Here is a 21799-nt window from a genome sequence, read left to right on the forward strand (position 1 = left end):
TTAGCATTTCACTGTCCATCTCACCATCTTGACCAGGTGGAAGGTAGTATACCCCCTATCACTGTAGTCTTCCCTGACACACAAGGGATTTCTACCCATAAAGATCTCCTACATTTTTTTTGTAGGGGTGAATAAACATGTGGACAAAGTTGAACCTGTAGCTGTGGGGTATTTGGATTTTCAGAAGGCGTTCAACAAAGTCCCACATGAGAGGCTTCTAAGAAAACTAAAAAGTCATGGGACAGGAGGCGATGTCCTTTTGTGGATTACAAATTGGTTGAAAGACAGGAAACAGAGTAGAATTAAATGGACAGTTTTCATAATGAAAAAAAGTAAACAGTGGCGTGCCTCACGGATCTGTACTTGGACCGGTGCTTTTTAATGTTTAGAAATGATCTGGAAAGGGATATGAAGAGTGAGGTCTTCAAATTTGCAGATGACACAAAATTATGCAGAGTAGTTAAAACTCAAGTGGATTGTGATAAACTGCAGGAGGACCTTGCGAGACTGGAAGATTGGGCTTCCAAATGGGGATGAAATGTAACGTGGACAAGTGCAAAGTGATGCATAAAGGGAAAAATAACCCTTGCTGTAGTTACACATTAGGATCTATCTTATGAGTTACCACCCAGGAAAAAGATCTAGGCATCATACAAGAAAATTATTCCTTACCTGCTAATTTTCGTTCCTGTAATACCATGGATCATTCCAGACGGTGGGTTATGTTCCATGTCCAGCAGATGGAGTCAGAACACAAAATTCCCAGGGAGGAACCATATAACCACGCCTCCCCTGTAACAGCTCTCAGTAACTAGACTAACAAAGCCCAAAAGAGAGAGACTAAAAAACAGAGGGATCAAGTAATCAAAGAAGGAATTGAAATAACCGCTGTGTAAAAGAACAGCAACTAAATTCTGAACAGTGAACTTGCGAACAGCAGTGCGTGAACAAAAAAGACGCGCAGTATTCGAAATACAGAGTAAAAGATTGCTAAGACAGGTAGGCAGGGATGTCCCACAAGCAAATCCCCCAAACCAAGGGAGGGTGTCTGGAATGATCCATGGTATTACAGGAACGAAAATTAGCAGGTAAGGAATAATTTTCTTTTCCCTGTACATACCAGGATCATTCCAGACTGTGGGATGTACCAAAGCTTTCCCATCACGGGTGGGCCGCAGACAGCCCTCCTCGTATTACCTTGTCTCCAAGCTGACCGCCCGGAGCACCGACGTCCAGGCGATAATGTCTCGCAAAAGTATGGATCGACTTCCAGGTGGCCGCCCTAGAAATCTCCTGAGTGGAGACTGAGGAGCTCTCCGCCCAAGATGTCGCCTGGGCTCGAAGAGAATGAGCCTTGACAACCAGCGGAGGGGACTTACCTACGCCAAGGTACGCCGCTATGGATTGTTTGGAGGCCATGCAACCCTTCCGGGGTCCGGACCAGAGGATAAACAGATGATCGGAGAGCCGAAAATCATTAGTCACCTCCAGATAGCGTATCAGAGACCGCCGTACATCCAGTCTACGCAGGTCTCCAGACTCAGAAGAGGCAAAAGATGGTAATTCCACCAATTGGTTGAGGTGGAATGCCGAAACCACTTTAGGGAGAAAAGAAGGAACCGTCCTCAGCGAAACTCCTTCAGGCGTGAAACGAAGGTATGGTTCACGACAGGATAGGGCCTGCAGCTCGGAAATACGTCTTGCTGAACTCATTGCCACGAGAAAAATGGTCTTGAGTGTGACGTCCTTGATTGTAGCCGAGCTTAGAGGTTCGAATGGAGAACCACAGAGGACTCTGAGCACCAGATTCAGATTCCACGACGGACAAGGTGGGCGAATCTGAGGCTTCAAGTGTTTCACTCCTTTAAGGAAACGGGAGACGTCCGGATGCGAGGACAGAAACTCCTTATTTCCACTGCGAAGAAAAGCCCCCAGGGCCGCCACCTGAACCCGAAGAGAATTGTAAGCAAGACCCAAATCCAAACCTGCCTGTAAGAAGGAAAGGACTTGTGGCACTGAGGCCTGCATGGGAAGAATGTCCTTCACTCCACACCAATCCTCAAAGACCTTGCAGACTCGGACATAGGTAACAGAGGTGGACATCTTACGTGCTTTCAGTAGCGTTGAAATAACCGGCTCCGGATAGCCACGCCTCCTCAACTGACGCCTCTCAAAAGCCAGGCCGCAAGACAGAAGCGATCTGCCTCCTTGAAAAATATTGGTCCCTGGCGTAGAAGACGTGGCAGCTGACCGAGACGAAGGGGACCCTCCACCGTCAAATTGCGCAGATCCGCGAACCACAGTCATCGGGGCCACTCTGGCGCCACAAGGATCACCGGCCCTTGGTGTGCCTCTATCCTGCGGATGACCTTGCCCACGAGGGGCCACGGTGGGAAAACATAGGAGACAGTGGTTCGGCCAGGGCAGGACCAGCGCATCCACGCCCTCGGTGCTGCGCTCCCGCCTGCGACTGAAGAAGCGGGCGGCCTTTGCATTTCCGGCGGTTGCCATTAAGTCTACGTGCGGTGTCCCCCATCGCCGTACTATTATCCGCATCGCCTGCTGCGAGAGCTCCCACTCTTCGGGATCCAAGTTTTGTCGGTTGAGATAGTCCGCCTGTACGTTGTCCACTCCCGCTATATGTGAGGCCGCTAGTCGTTGGAGGTGAAGCTCTGCCCACTCCAATTTGTCGGTTTCCAGAGAGACCAACAGACTTCTCGTGCCTCCCTGGCGATTGATGTACGCCACTGTAGTCGCATTGTCCGATAGCACTCTGACTGCTTGATGGCGTACTATGGGGAAGAATCCCTGTAACGCCAGATGGTCTCCAAGCGGTTGATGGGCCACTTTGACTGTTCCTCCGTCCATCGACCCTAGATTGAGCTGTCCCGACAGACCGCTCCCCAGCCTGTGAGGCTGGCATCCGTGGTGATAATCACCCAATCCAGGTCCTCCAGCGACACCCCCTGAGCTAGGTGCCACAGTTCTAGCCACCAATGGAGACTGATTAAGGTTCCTCTCGAAATCGGAAGGATTGCCTGAAAATCTCTCGACACCAGCTGCCACCGGGAGAATAGAGATCTCTGCAGAGGCCTCAGATGAGAAAATGCCCAAGGAACCAGATCGAAGGTCAAGGCCATGGTCCCCAGTACCTGCAGGTAGTCCCAGGCAGTGGGCGTCTCGAGCGCCATAAATCCTTGAATCTGCTGATGGAGAGAATGAGCTCTGTCCGGATGCAGAAAAACCCTGGCATTCTTGGTGTCGAAGTGAGCTCCCAGAAAATCCAATGACTGGGACGGGACCAGGCTGCTCTTGGTGAAGTTGACAATCCATCCCAGAGATTGGAGAAGTTGTACCACTCTGTCGATTGCGAGGATACACTGCGCTCGTGACTTTGCACGGATGAGCCAATCGTCTAGGTAAGGATGCACAAGGATGCCTTCCTTGCGCAAGGTTGCCGCCACTACCAGCATGATCTTTGTGAAAACCCGTGGAGCTGTGGCCAGGCCAAAGGGAAGAGCGCGAAATTGGAAGTGTTGACCCAAAATTTTGAAGCATAGGTAACGCTGATGAGCTTGAGAAATTGGTATGTGGAGATACGCCTCCGTGAGATCCAACGAAGCCAAGAATTCTCCCGGATGAACTGCCGCTAACACTGAACGGAGTGTCTCCATGTGGAAACGAGGAACACTAAGGGACCGGTTGACTTGCTTGAGGTCCAGGATAGGATGAAAAGTACCTTCCTTCTTGGGAACCACAAAGTAGATTGAATAATGCCCCCGACACAGTTTGGCGGCTGGCACCGGCACTATGGCCCCCAATTGAAGGAGACGATCCAGGGTCTGCCGCACTGCTCCCTGTTCTCTTCTACAAAGAGTGGGTCCAAATCACGTCGGATCAATGGGTTCAGGATATTCTAAGACGTGGTTACGCTTTGGATTTTGTTTGCGCTCCTCAGGACCCGCAAGGGGAAAACAGGAACCGGTCCCGAGGAGCGCAAACAAAATCCAAAGTGTAACCGCGTCTTAGAATATCCAGAACCCATTGATCAGACGTGATTTGGACCCACTCTTCGTAGAAGAGAGCAAGGCGACCCCCGAGTCGAGGGACCACCTCACGGGTCCGTCTGGCATCATTGGGTAGATTTAGTGGATGTACCAGCACCCTGCGCTTCCTTACCCTGGCGGCGCCAAAGAAAGGGCCGGTTCCAGGAGTGCGAACGAGAAGAGGGAGCCAGAGGTGGCTGTTGTCTCTGAAGACGTGCTCTCCACTGGTTACGATAACGGTTTCTGGAGTAATTATATGATCTTGACAAACGGGGGTCGATCTTCGGGCAACTTGTGCACCGCGTTTTCATTAAGGGACTTGATGCTCTGATCCAAGTCTTCACCAAAAATATACCTACCCTTAAAAGGAAGGGACCCCAAACATGTCTTGGAAGAGGCATCAGCCGACCAATTGCGAAGCCAAAGGAGCCGACGCGCTGAGACCACCGCCACCATGGTTTGGGCTAGGACCCTTAAAAGATCATATAAAGCATCCGCTCTATAGGCAACCACGGCTTCCAGTCTGTCTGCCTGGTGAGCCTCAGCGTCTGGTAAGAAGCTGCTGCACCCACCGAAGACCCGCTCGCTGAGCGAGGGAACTGCAGATAGCCGCCCGCATCCCTAAGGACGAGACCTCAAAGATATGCTTGAGGTAAACCTCCAGCTTCCGATCCTGCATATCCTTCAACGCCGTCCCTCCAGTGACAGGAATAGTGGTATGCTTTGTGACTGCTGATACCGCAGAATCTACGGCGGGAACTTTGAGAATTTCCAAAAAAATCGGCCGGCAGAGGATACAATTTTTCCATGGCTCTACCGACCCTAAGGTTGGCCTCCAGGGAATCCCATTCCCGAGTGATCAACTGCAAGATCTTGTGATGAGTGGGAAAAGACTTGGCTAGAGGCCGCAGTCCTGCTAGGAGGGGGTCCCCCTTCTTGAGAGCCAGGTCAGGCCTCACAGGCTCCGAAGGGGAATCAATATCCATTTCCTGGAGGATGTAGGGAATGAGGTCATCTAACTCCGCCGCTTGGAAGATGCGGAGGACCCTAGGGTCGTCGCCCTCCACCTGGGCCACCAAGGTGGGGTCGTCCACATCAGGGTCCTGTGATTGTCCTTCCCCTGACGAAGTCTGTATTATCGATGGTGTCCCGGTAGGACCACAAGATGTCCCCGCTCCCCCGCCTATTAAAGGGGGGTGAGCCTGAGGGAGGTTCCCACCCAGGAGGGGGGTGGGACATGGTATCTTGGGGGGAGAGGGTCCCCAGGTCCCGAAGGTCATGTCTCTGCTCTGAGGAAAAGCCCTGTGCATCAGGACTATGAATTCAGGGGAAAAGGCCTGGCATCCTGAGGGGTCACCCCCTGGGGGATCCCTCCTCTGCCTACCAGGATTAGACGCAGAGTAAGAGTCCAAAACGGGCCTAGAAGTGGGGAACGGATTATCCGTGTCCTCCTCAGAAAGCGCAGCATCAGAATCTTGCAACAAAATGGCCACCATTCCCGCGTTGAGAGGGAGCGGGGCCTGGCGCTTCCTTCCCCCGCAGGCTGCAGCTCGAACGTCCTTGTTAGTAGCTGGCGCACATTCCCCCTCATGGAAACAGCCTGAGCACAGACCCTCTTCAGGTAATAATCCGGCTCTGTCGGAGCCCTCACAAGATGCCGCGGACTGCATCGCCGCAGGGAGAGAAGGGGGGGGAAGCTCTACAGGAGGCTCGCGCCTAAAATGAGCGCCGACCCGGCAACGGACTCCTGCCACGGTCCCCCACCGACCTGAAGAAGAACGGACGGGGAATTAACCTCCCGACAGCAGGCGGCCCCGGGGAATGGTGCTTCGCAGGGCCGCAGGTCGGGACATCGGTTGCTCCCCAAAAGGGAGGGGGGAAAACCTGGGTCAGGAGGGAGAGGCCCGGCGCTACCGACTTTCACCTCAGAGAGCCGAACAGAGTCCAAAAAATTGCAGTCTTCTGCTGAAAAAGAAGATGAAACAAAAATACACTTACCCCAACTGAGCCCTCAGTGAGGAAAATAAGAAAAGAAAAAAAGAAAACAGGCAACAGCCTGTCAGCAAGTCACCAGGCTAGAGAGCGATGAGCCAGCACCAGCGGAGAGCTCTCCCCCTGCTGTAAGAGGAGCCTTAGCAAAGTGACCTAAACTGTAAATTTAAAACTTCCTTTTTTTTTTTAAACTTGATCCCCCTGAGGAGGTAGCCCTAAGCTAACAAGCTGGGGACCACAAGTCCCCTGCTCACATCTGCTGGAGTCAGAACGTTACTGAGAGCTGTTACAGGGAAGGCGTGATTATATGGTTCCTCCCCTGGGAATTTTGTGTTCTGACTCCATCTGCTGGACATGGAACATAACCCACCGTCTGGAATGATCCTGGTTATGTACAGGGAATGGATAATACATTGAAATAGTAAACTCAGTCTGCTGTGGTGATCAAAAAGCAAACAGAATGTTAGGAATTATTAGGAAGGGAATGGCAAATAAAATAATGGATGTCATAATGCCTCTGTATTTTTCCATGATGAGACCGCATCTTGAATACTGTGTGCAATTTTCAAAAAAAGATATAATTGCACTGGAGAAAGTACAGAGAAGGGCAACCAAAATGATAAGGGGCATGGAATGGCTGCCCTATGAGAAAAGGCTAAGGAAGTTAGGGCTGTTCAGTTTGGAGAAGAGACAACTGAGGTGGGATATGATAAAGATCTACAAAATCATGAAAGGACAAATTAATGTAAATCGGTTATTTACTCTCTCAGATAATAGAAGGTCTAGGAGGCATTCCATGAGGTTAACAAGTAGTTCATTTAAAGCAAACAGAAAAAAAACATTTTTTCCACTCAGCACATAGTCAAGCTCTGGAATTCATTGCCAGAGGATGTGGTTATGGCACTTTGTGTAACTGGATTTAAAAAAGGGTTGGATAAGTTCCGAGAGAAAAAAACCCATAAACTGCTATTAATTAATAAGCAATACTAGCTTGAGATTTATTTAACATTTGGGTTCTTGCTAGGTACTTGTGACTTGGATTGGCCACTGTTGGAAATAGGATACTGGACTTGTTGGACCTTGGTCTGACCCAATATGGCATATCTTATGTTAATGCTTTAAAAAATAAAAGCAGGATGTGCACAAAGTTTCCAATTACTACTTTAGAGGTACGATGCTACATTGTAACACTTTACTCACCTGAATACGTATGTCTACAACAGCATCATAAGGTATGAGATCCAAATCCACAGTGACAACGCGCAGCTTCAGTTCTTGGCCTGGTTTATAAAATGGCTTGTCAGTCTGGATGAAGACAGAAAAGCCCTTGGACTCAAACACCAGGGGAGTGCTCTTTGAAAATACAGTCTTGTTCCCAGCATATCCTTTCACATGCAATTTATAGCTGCCATCAACACTGTTCAAAGGCAACTGAAAAAAAATGTAAATTATAAAATATTACATTTATTTTTAATCTAAAAGTCAGAGTAGTGTTCAGTTCAGTTATTTTTCAGGAGTGCCGCTACTTATGTTTTCAATACATTAATATTATAAGAACAATTTCAAGTCTGTCAGCACCATCTGATAATTAGTAGCATTTCCTTAACTTATTCTATGCAACATTGTAGAAAATCACTGGTTACATGTGGTTTATACTCAATCCAGTACAAAGCACATCAAGTTACACAACTAAGGGGATTATTTTCTAACCTTATCAAACGCAAACAGTCCGTTTTCGAGTGCGATATCTAGATCGTGGTGGAGTCGGGGTGGCGTCAGCACTGGAAGAGGAGGAGTCGGGGCGGCATCAGGGCAGACGCCGCGGAAACTTCACTGATGGCAAAAAGGTAAGGCCCTACTGAGTGCGAAAGCCGGCACAGATAGCACAGCGGTGGTGTGATTGCTGCCGGCTTTCGCAGGCCAGCCTCCTGCTTCGATCCCCGCCTCCATTAGCACCGGGATTCACAAACCGGTGCGAAGAAAGAAAATCCAGCCCTAAATTTGTACCAAACTCAAATCAAAATGATTGCTTCTCTGAATGCTAGCACACAATATTTGTGAAGCAGCAGTTCTTAATTTGAGAACACAGCAGGATCAGCACAAATAAGAAGGTCTTTGCCATTATGCAAGTACTAAGAAGGGCATTTAGCAATAAATCTGAGAGACTGAGATCTCCTATACATCATGGCTTATAAATAAGGTTCGTTCATGTCAACCTACACGCAAACAAACCCATTTGGAAAAAACTGCCCCCCCCCCCCCCCCGGTAAGAAAAGGGAGCTACTTGCTTTGTTGCTAAAATAGAGAGAACACAATTTTCAAATCCATTTATCTGTGGAAAATGGTTTTCTTCAAAATTGCCCTTCTCTGGGTGAGCTGAAAGAAGGAGTGGTTTTCCATTGCATATATACTTTTATAGCCAGACTGCAAGGTGGTGTTCCAGAAGCATGTTTAGGATAGGGGAGGAACACCATGCACAAACATAACATTTTCACACATACACACATTGCCCTTTCTTGGCCACCCACACAGAAGAGCATGTTTAGCATTGATACATTTTTTGCCTGCATTCTCTCTCTCTCTGAAAATATGCATGAAGTACACATGCTAAAGTTGCAGGCTATTAAAAAATTAATCATCTACAATGTTGGCATAGCTGAAAACTGTTTTCTTACAGCTAATGCAAAGCTCCCCAGAACAGACAGGGCTAGATTCAAATCTTTGGAGATATCCTTTTTTAAGCATATTGTCTAACAGAAGTGCAAACAGATGTGCACATCCTGCATGGAATTCTAAGTCCCAGAAATTCTCTGATGTAGACGCATGTGATACTCACAGTGAGATTTACCACATTAGGCTGAAGGAAGTGAACATCCAAGAAAATGACCTTCTGGGGATCATATTCAGTAGGCCAGTTAGTAAGACAAGTTATCCAGCTAAGGTTAGCCGGAAAACGTATCTCGTATATTCAGCAGGATAAACTAGCCAAAAGTTATCCAGTTATATGTAGTCTGATAACTTTAGCCTTACCTGGCCAGCATTTGTATATGGCCAGTTAGCACTAAAGTTATCTGGCCAGATAACTAGCTATCTAACCAGATACCTTCAAAGAGATCTGGTTTATTTTACAAGTATTTATATACCATCTTAACAATCAGGGTGGTTTATAGATTAAAAAACATACATAGTATGGGAAAACACAGTAAGAACAAAATTGCATAGTAACAACATATACGATTATAAACAAATATCAACTATTAATATCAAAATACACTTTGCATCATAGGCTAGTTTGAATAACCATGTTTTCATTTCTTTTTTAAAGAATTTAAAGTCATTAGATAGCTTTAAACTTCAGCCATGTTTGTTCTATAGTCTGGGTCCAGCAACAGAAATTTCTCTCTTGCGAACCTCAGTAAGGTGCGCACTGTGTAAAGATGGTATATTGAATAAACATTTGTTCAATGAGCAAAGCATTCTCAGAAGGGGTATATTTATTTAGATTTATAATCTGCTTTTCACACTTTTTTCAGCGCTTCAAAGTGAATTACATTCAGGTACTGTAGGTATTTCCCTATCCCCAGAGGGCTTATAATCTAAGTTTGTACCTGAGGCAATGGAGGGTAAAGTGACTTGTCCAAGGTCACAAGGAGCAACAGCAGGACTTGAACCCTGGTCTCCTGATTCATAGTCCACTGCACTAACCACTAGGCTATGATGTAAGGTCCACTCTTATCCAGTCAGTGTCTATCAGTGATGATTTTATGAACTAATGTTAGTATTTTAAAATGAATAACTATTAATGTAGGAGTAATATGATCGTAACAATTACTAACGGTGAGAACCCAAGGTGCAGCATTTTGTAAGAGGAATTGTAATGATCTCAAAGTGCTATAAGGGAAGTCCAAAGAATAGAGCATTATAGTAATCAATGTTTGAGAAAATCAGTGTTTGAAGTCTTTAAACACTAACAATGGCTTTAAGCATCTCTGAATGCGTAATCAGATCCCCAGATTTGTTCTCAATTTGTTTCCGGGTACATCCTCATATAGTTATGGTTATGTTTGTATGCCACCAAAATCCTAGGTGGCTTACAACATATAGACAGACACAATAAAACAGTAAGCATTAATGAAACACTGCTATAAAACATGACATAAAACAAGGAATAAAATGCCAAGAAAAAAATCTAGCATAAACTTATCACTGCTACCAAAATAATTAAAAACAAAAGCATAGCTTTTGCAACATGACAAAGCATAAATAAGGAACAAAATGCCAAGCAATAAATCTAGTGATCACTTATCACTGCTTTTAATATAAGTAAAACAAAGAACCACAGCTAATAAGAACTTTATTTTTTAAGCAAGCTTATCTGCTTCTAAAACATTTTCAGACAATTCAAGGTTCTGAATTCATCAGGTAGACAGTTCCAGAAATCTGGGTCAGCTACTGACAATGCGGACTTCCAAATTTCACATAAGTGGACCTGCTTAAATGATAGCACATCTAGCAAAGATCTCTGTGATGAGCATTAAGTTCTGGAAGAGCAGTAGACCTTAATCATAGCTGAAATCCATGAGGTAGCTGGTCAAGTCATCAAATTATGGACTAGCCAGGCAATTTTAAACTTAATCCAAAATTGGATAGGGAGCCAGTGCAAACTCACCAAAGCAGGAATTCTATGTTCTCTACTTGAAAGACTAAATACGAGATGAGGTGGTATTCTGCAGTAGTTGCAGAGATTTGATTGCAACAGTAGGAAGACTCTTATATAATATGTTGTAATAGTCAATTAGAGGTTTTATCAAAGATTGCATTGCAGTAATCCAAAAGAGGTAACAGAGGCCTGAATAACAATCCTAAAGTTACATGATTCAAGCAGAGGTTTAAACTACAAAGAATGCATAGTTTAAAAAAAAATTCTGCTTTAGTATCTGAATTTATCAGATAACAGAAGGACAGACCAGAGTCTAGGCTCTTTACCAGAAGAAGAATTGGGAATGTGACAGATAAAAGAACTGCAAATCGTCTGCATAGATTCAATAGCCAAGGCTAAAATTCTAATTGGTGCAAGGTAAATGTAAATGTCGAATAACAAAGCGGAGAGGGCCAAGCCCTATGGCAGTGCTTCCCAACCTTTTTTGTTTTGTGGTACACCTAACACAGGGTTCACTTTTTTTGTGGCACACTAACCACTTCCTCTTCTCTTCCCTCACCCCTCATTCCATTGGCACCATCATCACTTTCTCGCTCCCCTATCTCTTGGCATCATTACCTTCTCCCTTCCCCCATAATAATTACTCTTCTCCCCTGACATCATTATCTTCTTCCCTTCAATCTCCCCTACCCAACATCATCACTTTCTCTGCCCTCATTTTCTCCTTCTCCACCCCAGGCATCATCATCATCTTCCCTCTCCTACCATCTCTTCCCCTCCCCTCACATTATCACCATCCCTCTCTCCTTCCACCCCCATCACTTTCCCTCTCCTACCTCATCATCACCTTCCCTCTCCCTCCAGCCCTCCCCCCACCCACTGGAATTATCATTCCCTTCTCTCCCCATCTGGCATCATCATCACCACATCACCACATTCCCTCTCTCCCATCTCTTCTCCTCATCCCTGGCATCATTACCACCATCTTCTCTTTCTCCCTATCTTCTCCACCTCCCCTGCCACCATCATCATGCTTTTCCCTCTCCCCTTCTCCCTGCCATCACCTTCCCTGTCCCTCCAGCTCTCCCCCCAGGCATCATCTCCACCCTTCACTGTCTCACCAACTCTTCCCCCTCCCCACCTCTTGCATCACCTTCTTCCCCGCCTCACTCCCTCATCTCCTGACATCATCACCTTCTCTCTCCACCTCCTCACCCCTGGAATCATCACCACCCTCCATTTCCTTCTACCCCTCTCCTATCCCCTGGCATCATTTTCCCTCTCCCTCCATTGCTCGCCGCTACCCTCAGGTATCGTCATCACCTTCCACCACACCTCTTCCCCTCACCCACTCGCATCATCAAGACCTTCTTTTTAGATTTCAAACTGAAGCAGAGTGAAGGTGTGCTACTGAAATTAAGTTGTTCAGAATTGATGGGCTTGAACTTTATTAGGAAGGTGAATTCCAGCATTAATGTAGCAATAGGAAATACAGTCAAAATCATGTAGAGTAAGTGTGCGGTTTTTTTTTAAACTAGTAAGCCTAGCTTAGCAGGATCATCAGAGAAAAGGATTTTCTTAAAGGTTTTGGATCTGTCCAAGTAAAATAGCAGGGCTTTTCTGCAGTCCAACGTATGAAGAGTCTGTTTCAGCTTTGATAGAATGAGGTTTCAGAAAAATATTAGAAGTCCAATGGATTTAAATGAAATTGAAGAACAACTTTTGGTAAAAACTTAGGATGTGTCCTAATACTTTTTCAAGGCAGAAATGTGAAATCGGCCATTACTGAAGATTTGAATAGTAAATTCATTAAATTTAGGGAAAGTACTATATTGAAGTCTCAATGAGTAAGAGGGACTTTAGAGAATGAAGACAGTAGAGGCATTTAATGAATTCTGCCACTACTGCATGGCGAGAGAATGGATGACCAATTGGTAGTATGCCGCTATAGCACTTAAATGAATGTACTCTGGCAGTCTTCAATCCCAATTTGAAGAGTTTGAGAATACTGAAGTAATATCAAAGTAGAGCAGTTGAACAAATTCTCCTTTGAGAAGCTGCCCATACCCCACAAGCCTTACAGGGTTGCACCAGAGGAGTTTCTGCCATGTTCCTCCTGCAAAACGGGGCATATAACTCCCCCCCCCTCCCCCGGAAGAAAACAGGTGATGCCCTGGTGACCCCACCAAAAACGCCAAAAAAATCAGCCCCAGGAACGCTGGGGAGCCGCGTGGGAGGTCAAAAAAGAAAAAACAAAATGGCCACCGCAGTAGCAGATGGTAAAAATGAAGCAGGGAGCATAAAAACGTCCTCAGAGGTTCTTACCAGGGCTGAAACACGTTCCCCTCCTCTTCAGGAGTCTGCCTGGCTCTGCACCACTGGGCAGACTGATTTATCCCGGGAGCAGTGGTGAACAGGGAATTTGGAGATGTTTGGGTTTTTTTGTTTGTTTTTTTTCACACAAAAACCTTAACTTCTACTAACAGAAAAAAATAAAGCCTAAGCTAAGAATAATAGAAAAAAATACGCAGAGGGGGAAGCCTTCGGGTCGCTGAGGAAGCCTGTCTCCTGGCTATCAGGGGACCCGGAACCACATGGGCTAGCACTGCCAGGGATAACCAACCCCCCATTCACCCGGCTCTACCTGAGGGATGGCCCAGACACTGAACCTAGGACCTCAGGGAGCCAGAAAAATCCATCTCACACAGAGCTGTAGGTATACACGACCATCATCTTCTGGAGTCAGAGAAATACTGATGAGCTGCAGGTGGTACACTTATTTATTTATTTATTTTAAGTTTTTTTATACCGATTTTCCTGCATAAAATGCATATCAAACCGGTTTACAATGAAACAGAATGAGCAGGAAGTAAAATTCCTTAGTCTAATACATTTAAACATCAATAATGAAATAATTTTAAACAAAGCAAAAAGCTAAATAACATTAATAAAAGTTAAATTATTAACATAAACATAATTATATTAGAAGGAGCACTTGGGATACCAGTGCCTCGAAGCTTTGCTCTCTGATTCCATCTGCTGGTGGGAGTGCATAACCCACTGGTCTGGACTGATCTGGGTATGTACAGGAACACATTTTAAATTAAATAGTTTCTGATAACGTTCTATCCTTTGAAAAGATGGAGCTGTGAGACTTCTCATACATTTGTGGAATGTTCTGATATGGTGGAATAGAAGAGTGTAGCTCAGCAGAAATTTTTTAAAAAACTGGTTCCATTAAAAATGAAGGCATCATCAATGGGATCTTCTTCATATAATTAAGAATAAACTCCAACCATAATTTCTGCATGAAGGGGTGAAGATACTCAGGTGCGCAGATATTCAGACACAGCAAACTGAAGTGTCACTGAATAAGATTCCAACTCTGGTACCAAGATAGATTGAGAGTGGTTCCCAATAGTGGGTCTAGTAAAGGATTTTCTACTTCGGGAAGTAATATTGGTGTCAAAAACTACTGGTGCCATAACTTTCAATGCCAAGGCAATCAATGTGGATGGTGCAAATGCTCCAGATGTCCACAGCGCTGAAATGTCTGAGCCGGAGGTGGATGATGCCACCTTTTTCTTGCCACGTTTTAACACTGTGGGGAGATTATTTTTTTGGAGTTTAATGGTGCCATAGACGACCTATTTCTTTCCCTTTTACATTCAGTGCAAGGACTAGGCAAATCACAGCTTTAGAACTTAGATTCTGACTTTTGCTTTTTAGGTGCTGGTATGTCTGAACTTCTTTATCTGAGAGAGCAAACTGATACTTCATTTTAATTTACCCATATGAGAGCACATTCTTCCATGTTGCACAATTACTCATGTCATGTAAAGGACCCAAGCAACAATGCAGATTTCGTGGAGATCCAGGCTGGACAGTTTGTGCCTGCACTTCATACATAACTTGAAATGACTTACTTGACTTTTCTCCAATATGGCACTAGGACAAAAATTAACCTAATGTTTTGTTTATTTGTTTTTTTTAAGAGGCAGCTCAAAAGAAAGCAAAACCAGGATAAGAAAATACTTAAGAAAAGAAAAAAAAATGGCTTGGTCACTGTTGAAAACAGGATACTGAGCTTGATAGATCTTTGTTCTGACCCAGTATGGCAACTCTTATGTTCTTATATTGTGTTAAACAATATCACAGTATGCTTTGAAACAAGTAAAATGTCATTTTACAGTTTAAAATTATTTTCTCTGTCGTTCCAGAGTTTTTCTCCTGGCGCTACACATCTGACTACCGTTGGTCTCCAAAAGAAAATCTATCTGAACTGAGGCAAGAATATGTGGCTCGCTGACAGACATACAGGGGCTTGCAGCACCATCAGGTAGAGAGAGTAAGAGTTCTCATTGTGCATGCCAAGGAACAACCCATGGAGGAATTTTTTTATTTTGATAGTTATTTCCTGCATTTTGAAGGTTCACAGTTCTATAATTTAGCACTATATACTCTTGTGTTCAACAGTGGCCAAGCCAGGTCACAAGTACCTGGGAGGATCCCAAGGGGTAGACAGATTCAAAGCTGCTTATCCCAAGAATAAGCAATGGATTTCTGCAACTTTACCTTAATAATGTTTAATGGACTTTTCCTCCAGGAACTTGTCCAAACCTTTTCTAAACACAGCTACACTAATAGCTTTCACCTTGGAAGAAACATTTCAACTTTGCTAACTGAGCCAAATAAACTTATCATAAATAACTAGTTTTAATATGTTATCCTTTTACTTTCTGGGTTGCAGGGGGATCAGTTTTTAATTTTAAACAAGTCTCCAGCACTTTTGGGGTCCCACTGAACATAGGCCCTCAGCAGCCTTAGCTTGCTGAGGAATTCCCATAGCTGAGGCAGTGTGGGGCAATTGAACTAGAATTTATTTATATTTTTATATTCTACTTTTCAGCACTTCAAAGTGTACATCAAAGCAGATTACATTCAGGTACTATAGGCATTTCCCTATCCCCACAAGTCTTATAATGTGGAGATTACTTACCTGGTAATCTTGTTTTCCTTAGTGTATGCAGATGGACTCAAAACAAGTGGGTATAGTGTGCTCGTGCTAGCAGTTGGAGACTGATCTGATGTCAGCACGGGTACATATACCCCCACAGGAAGTGATGCACTTCAGTAATCTTCCTTGTAAAAGCTGTATAAGCTATATAAGTGTAGCTGACCGATCAATTAAATAAACAGGATTCCCCTGACCGATTGACAGTAGCGGGAGACCGCCAGTGTTCTTCAACCAGAAGGCGTCGACACTAGGTAGAGTGGACGCTCTGTTGTAAGAAATGATATGGCTTACCTTGAATCGGTGAAACCCATGTATACTGGCAGCCGGGCGGGATGGTGAGTCCATCTGCATACACTAAGGAAAACGAGATTACCAGGTAAGTAATCTCCACATTTCCTGTCGTGTAGCAGATGGGCTCAAAACAAGTGGGATGTACAAAAGCTACTCCCGGACTGGGTGGGAGGCTGCCCGAGGTCCATGTAGGATTGCCCTCGCAAATGCTGTGTCCTCCCTGGCTTGAACGTCCAGACGGTAGAATCTGGAGAAAGTATGAAGGGAGGACCACGTCGCCGCTTTACATATCTCTGCCGGCGACAGCATCCCAGTTTCTGCCCAAGAGGCTGCTTGTGCTCTGGTAGAATGAGCCTTGACCTGTAGAGGAGGTGGCTTTCCTGCTTCCACGTAGGCTGCCTTGATGACTTCCTTGATCCAGCGGGCGATGGTCGTCCGCGAGGCCGCTTCCCCTAGTTTCTTCCCGCTGTGCAGGACGAACAGGTGGTCCGTCTTTCGTACTGGTTCTGACATGCCCAGGTATCTGGGCAGTAATCTGCCAATGTCGAGATGACGTAGTACTCGACCTTCTTCCGACTTCTGCAAACCATCCGTAGTGGGCAAGGAAATGGTTTGGTTGAGGTGAAACTGTGAGACGACCTTCGGCAAGAAGGAAGGAACCGTCCGAAGATGGATAGCCTCAGGAGTGATTCTGAGAAACGGATCTCGGCAGGACAGTGCTTGTAGCTCTGAGATGCGGCGGGCTGAACAGACCGCCAGTAAGAACACCATCTTCAAGGTCAACAAACGAAGGGACAGATCTTTCAAGGGCCTGAAGGTGGATCCCGCTAGAAAGTCCAAACACTAGGTTGAGGTTCCACAGAGGCACCAGCCACTGCAGTGGCGGGCGAATGTGCTTGACTCCTTTCAGGAAACGTGACACATCAGGATGTGTGGCAATGGTGTTGCCGTCCCTCCGGGGACCATAGCAAGATAGCGCCGCTATCTGTACCTTGATGGAGCTGAGAGAAAGACCCTTCTGAAGCCCACCTTGTAGGAAGTCCAAAATGATAGGTATCTTAGCGGCATGGGGATCGGTGCTGTGAGACTTGCACCAAGCTTCAAAAACTCTCCATATCCGTATATGTAAGCGATGTGGAAAACTTGCGTGCTCGGAGGAGTGTATCGATGACCGCCTCCGAGTAACCTCTCTTCTTCAGTCGAGCCCTCTCAATGGCCAGACCATAAGAGAGAATTGAGCCGGATCCTCGTGGATGATGGGACCCTGCCGCAGCAGGTCCCGGTAAGGAGGCAGGGGCAATGGGTTCCCTTGCCAGTAGTCTTCTCATGTCTGCGTACCAGGGTCTTCTCGGCCAATCCGGGGCCACTAGAAGAACTAGGCCTCGGTGTCGCTGAATCTTGTGTAGAATGGCGCCCAGCAGGGGCCATGGAGGAAAAGCATATAGCAGAATCCCTTGAGGCCATGGTTGTACCAGGGCGTCGATCCCTTGGGAGAGAGGATCCCGCCAGCGACTGAAAAATCTGGGAACTTGAGCGTTGGACCGGTCCGCTAGTAGGTCCATGCCCGGCGTCCCCCACTGGTCTATGATCAGTTGGAAAGCCCTGGGCGACAGCTGCCATTCTCCTGGGTTCAAGCTTTCTCTGCTGAGGAAGTCTGCCTTGGTATTGTCTATCCCGGCGATGTGGATGGCGGATGTGTCGTGGAGATTGGCTTCTGCCCAAATCATCAGTGGAGTGATCTCCAGGGATACCTGTTGACTCCTGGTTCCACCCTGTCGGTTGATGTATGCCACCGTGGTGGCATTGTCCGACATCACTGACCGCCCTTGCTTCCAGTCGGTTGATGTTCCACCCCGACTCTATTCTGCTCCACCACCCCTGGGCGGTGAGCTCTTGGCAGTGCGCTCCCCAGCCGTTCAGACTGGCATCTGTGGCGAGCAGGATCCAGGTTGGGGAGGACATTCTCGTGCCCCGGCTCAAGTGGCCGGGCTGCAACCACCATCGAAGCTGACTCCGTACTCTGGCTGGTAGACAGAGGCGTACGGTGTAGTTCTGCAATCGTGGGCTCCACCGAGACAGGAGGGCGCGTTGCAAAGGTCTCATATGAGCCCGCGCCCATGGGGCCACTTCCAGAGTGGATGCCATGAGGCCAAGGACTTGCAGGTAATCCCGAGCTGTGGGCCGGAAGGTGCGCAGCAGGACCTGTAGATAATTCTGAAGCTTTGATATCCTCTTGGAGGTCAAGCTGACCGTGTCCGCCTTGGTGTCGAATATGGCTCCGAGATATTTCAGCGACTGTGTCGGCTGTAGGGAACTCTTGCTTAAGTTGACTACCCAACCCAGGCTTTCCAGGAGGGCTATAACCCTGCCGGTTGCCCGGCAGCTCTCCTCCTGCAACTTTGCTCTGATCAGCCAATCGTCCAGATAGGGATGGACGAGGATTACTTCCTTCCGGAGAGCTGCCGCCACTACGACGATTACCTTGGTAAAGATTTGTGGCGCAGTGGCCAACCCGAAGGGTAGGGCTCGGAACTGGAAGTGCTGATTGAGGACTTTGAAGCGTAAATAGCGCTGGTGGTCCTGATGAATCGGGATATGCAGATAGGCTTCCGACAGATCTAGGGAGGTGAGAAACTCCCCTGGGCGTACTGCATTCTTGACAGATCGCAGAGTTTCCATGCGAAAGCTGGGGACTCGAAGGTGTCGGTTGACGTACTTCAGGTCCAGGACTGGCCCCCTTTCTTGGGCACTATAAAATAAATGGAATAATGCCCAGAACTTGTTTCCCCTGCAGGGACTGGGACTATGGCTCTCAGGGCCAGGAGCCTCCATAAGGTCTCTTCCAATGCCGCCTGCTTGCGAGGAGAGCAGGGAGATTCCACAAACTTGGCCGGCGGAAGCCGAAGAAAATCCAGGTAATATCCTTCTCGGATGATGGCAAGGACTCATCAATCCGAGGTGATCTCAACCCACCTGTGGTAGAAGAAGGTTAGCCTGCCCCCTATGGCCGCTACCCCCGGATGGGTCGGCTGATTGTCATTGTGGTGTCCGGCCGGGGCCAGACCCCGGGCCGGTTCTCTTCTTGTTCTTAGCCCGAAAGGGCTGAGACCTGGCCTGAGGCCGAGATGCTTGGACGCGAGTCCAATAAGGGTGGAAGCGTCGAGAGCTGCCACCTCTAGGTGTCCTGGAGAAGGTACGCTGGCTCCTCCTAGGCCTGTCTTCTGGTAGACGGGGTAATGGAGAGGCACCCCAAGTCCTAGCCAGTTGTTTGAGGTCGCTGCCGAACAGAAGGGACCCCTTAAAGGGCATTCTTGTGAGGCGGGACTTGGAGGAAGCGTCGGCCGCCCAATTGCATAGCCATAGCTGCCTCCGGGCAGCCACCGAGGAGGACACTCCCTTGGCAGCCGTACGGACGAGGTCGGAGGCTGCATCAGTGAGGTATGCGAGAGCGGACTCCATGTCTTCCCCAGGAGTGTTGGTTCGGGCCTGTGACAAACAGGAACGTGTAACCACGGTGCAGCAAGTGGCAATTCGTAAGGACATAGCTGCCACCTCAAAAGCCTGCTTCAAAAGGGTGTCCATACGACTGTCATGGGCATCCTTGAGGGCCGCCCCCCCCCCCCTCAACCGGAATGGTAGTGCGCTTTACAATGGCGCTAACGATGGCGTCTACTTTGGGGCACGCCAGAAGCTCCTTAGAGGACGGGTCCAGAGGGTAAATGCCCGACAAAGCCCGACCCCCTAGGAAAGAGGCCTCCGGCGCTTTCCATGCCAAGTCAATCAGCTGCTGTGCTGCCTGTAAGAGAGGAAAATGGTGGGCCGGCTGGCACAGACCCTCCAGCAGAGGGTTCATCTGCGGGTCCCCTGGGGCACTTTGGGCCGGAATGGCCAGTTCGGAAAGGCATTGGGACACCAAGCCTGGAAGATCCTTCTTCTGAAAGATGCGTTTCATGGTCCGATATGGAGCCGTCCCCGAGGGAAGGGCACCCTCCTCGGGAAATTCTTCTCCCTCCGCCGGACTATCTGGATCCCCAAAGCCGGGACTGCTGGGCGGGGAGGGACGGGGCCGAGGTTTCGAAGGCCCCGGGCCCAGATCTACCGGAACGGGAGGCCCCACTGGAGGGGCCGACTGTCGTTGAACAAAAGTGTGGAGCCCTTGAAAGAACTCCACCCAGGAAAAGGAGACCAGATCTGGACGAAGGGCCACCAGGCCTGTCGAAGTGCCTGGTTGCTGGCTAATGCTGGTCAAGTCTGGAGTGTTCCCTGAGGAACCGCTGGGCTGGGACCTGCTCTGGGCCGGAGCTCCCATGGCCTCTTCACACTGGGCACATAGGGAGTCCATGTCATCGCTCTGGGTGGCTCTGAGGTTGCATGCGGAGCAGAGACTTATAGATCGCATGTCCGTGTCAGGAGGAGCCGGCTCCTTGGATGCCTGAGCTCCCTGCTGCTCCATGGCTGCTTATAACCACCTGAGCCAGACTATGCGCCTATTGAGCGGGCGTCTTATATTATGCGCCTAAGCAACTTGCGCTTAGTGAGCTGGTGGCTCATATTACGCGCCTAAGCAACGTGCGCCTATGAGCGGGCGTATCAGAAACGTGCGCCTATGAACTGGCGTCTTACAAGGGTGCGCCTAAGCAACGTGCGCCTATGAGCGGGCGTCTTAGAAACATGCGCCTATTACAATATGCGTACCTATCGCAACGTGCGTACAGCAACGGACGGTTCGCTCAGCGCGCGTACAGCAACGGGCGCCTATCGCAGCGCGCGTACAGCAACGGGCGCCTATCGCAGCGCACGCAAGCAAGACAAACGGTGAATTCTTCAGCGTGCTCGTCCTCACAGGCAGGCCCAGCCAGTCCGCACTTCCTTGGAGACCATTATAGTAAAGATGTACGCCTTACCTTGTCTTTGGCGCTTCCCGGCTGGAACCCGGGCGGTCTCCGGCTGCGGGGGAGAGGGGAATTACCATCACCACCGCTCTAGGAAGTGCACCCGCTGCCTCTAGGCCGCGCCCGAACCGCTCGGGGGCCAAGTCCACGCCGGGACCGAGGCTGCCTCTATGCCTCGCCCGAGCCCTTCTCACTCGGGGGCGAGGTCCCTGCCGCGACCCGGCCACCGGACCGAGGCTCTTACCTCCGAGGGACCACGGAAGTCAGCTCGGGAAACTCAACTGGGGGGAGGAACAGACTGGTATCCCCGCAGGAGTGCGGGGCTTGTCTTCAGTTTGTTCGATGAACGCTAGAAATTTAGAAAGTTAGAAATACGCTCAGCGAGTGTGTGAGAGCTCCAAACTGCTTTGGAGATGGAAATTACTGAAGTGCATCACTTCCTGTGGGGGTATATGTACCTGTGCTGACGTCAGATCCGTCTCCAACTGCTAGCACGAGCACACTATACCCACTTGTTTTGAGTCCATCTGCTACACGACAGGAAATCTAATTTTGTACCTGAGGCAATTGAGGGTAAAGTGACTTGCCGAAGGTCACAAAGAGCAACACTGGGATTTGAACCCTGATTTCTCTGGGTTATAGCCTGCTGCTCTAATCACTAGGCTAACTCCTCCACTGAGCAGTAGGGGAAACAAATATGGTAAAAAAGGACACTCCCTCCCAAAAACATAAAAGCAAACAACCCCATACTTACTGCAGGCAGAACAAGAGTCTCAAACGAACCTAAATTAGAAAGAGAAGAGTTGTTAAGATTCTGTCAATAATATTTTATTTTTATTATTTCTCATGCAAGTCATAACATTAAGGACTACATTAATCCAGTGGGTCTAAATTAATGAGC

General features: G+C 47.8%; 1 protein-coding gene across 4 annotated transcripts in view; it reads right to left on the reverse strand.

The window, feature by feature from the left end:
* Window positions 1-21799, reverse strand: part of CD109 (CD109 molecule) — a 456523-nt gene that overhangs the window by 413756 nt on the left and 20968 nt on the right. For all 4 annotated transcript variants that reach the window (XM_029595620.1, XM_029595619.1, XM_029595617.1 and 1 more), the window contains exons 3-4: window positions 21653-21681; window positions 7239-7469 (exon numbers count right to left, since the gene is read on the reverse strand). In XM_029595620.1, coding sequence (XP_029451480.1) covers window positions 7239-7469; window positions 21653-21681 — 260 coding nt within the window. The remainder of the gene's footprint in view (window positions 1-7238; window positions 7470-21652; window positions 21682-21799) is intronic.

This window comes from Rhinatrema bivittatum, chromosome 3, assembly GCF_901001135.1.
Source record: "Rhinatrema bivittatum chromosome 3, aRhiBiv1.1, whole genome shotgun sequence".
Classification (NCBI taxonomy): Eukaryota; Metazoa; Chordata; class Amphibia; order Gymnophiona; family Rhinatrematidae; genus Rhinatrema; species Rhinatrema bivittatum.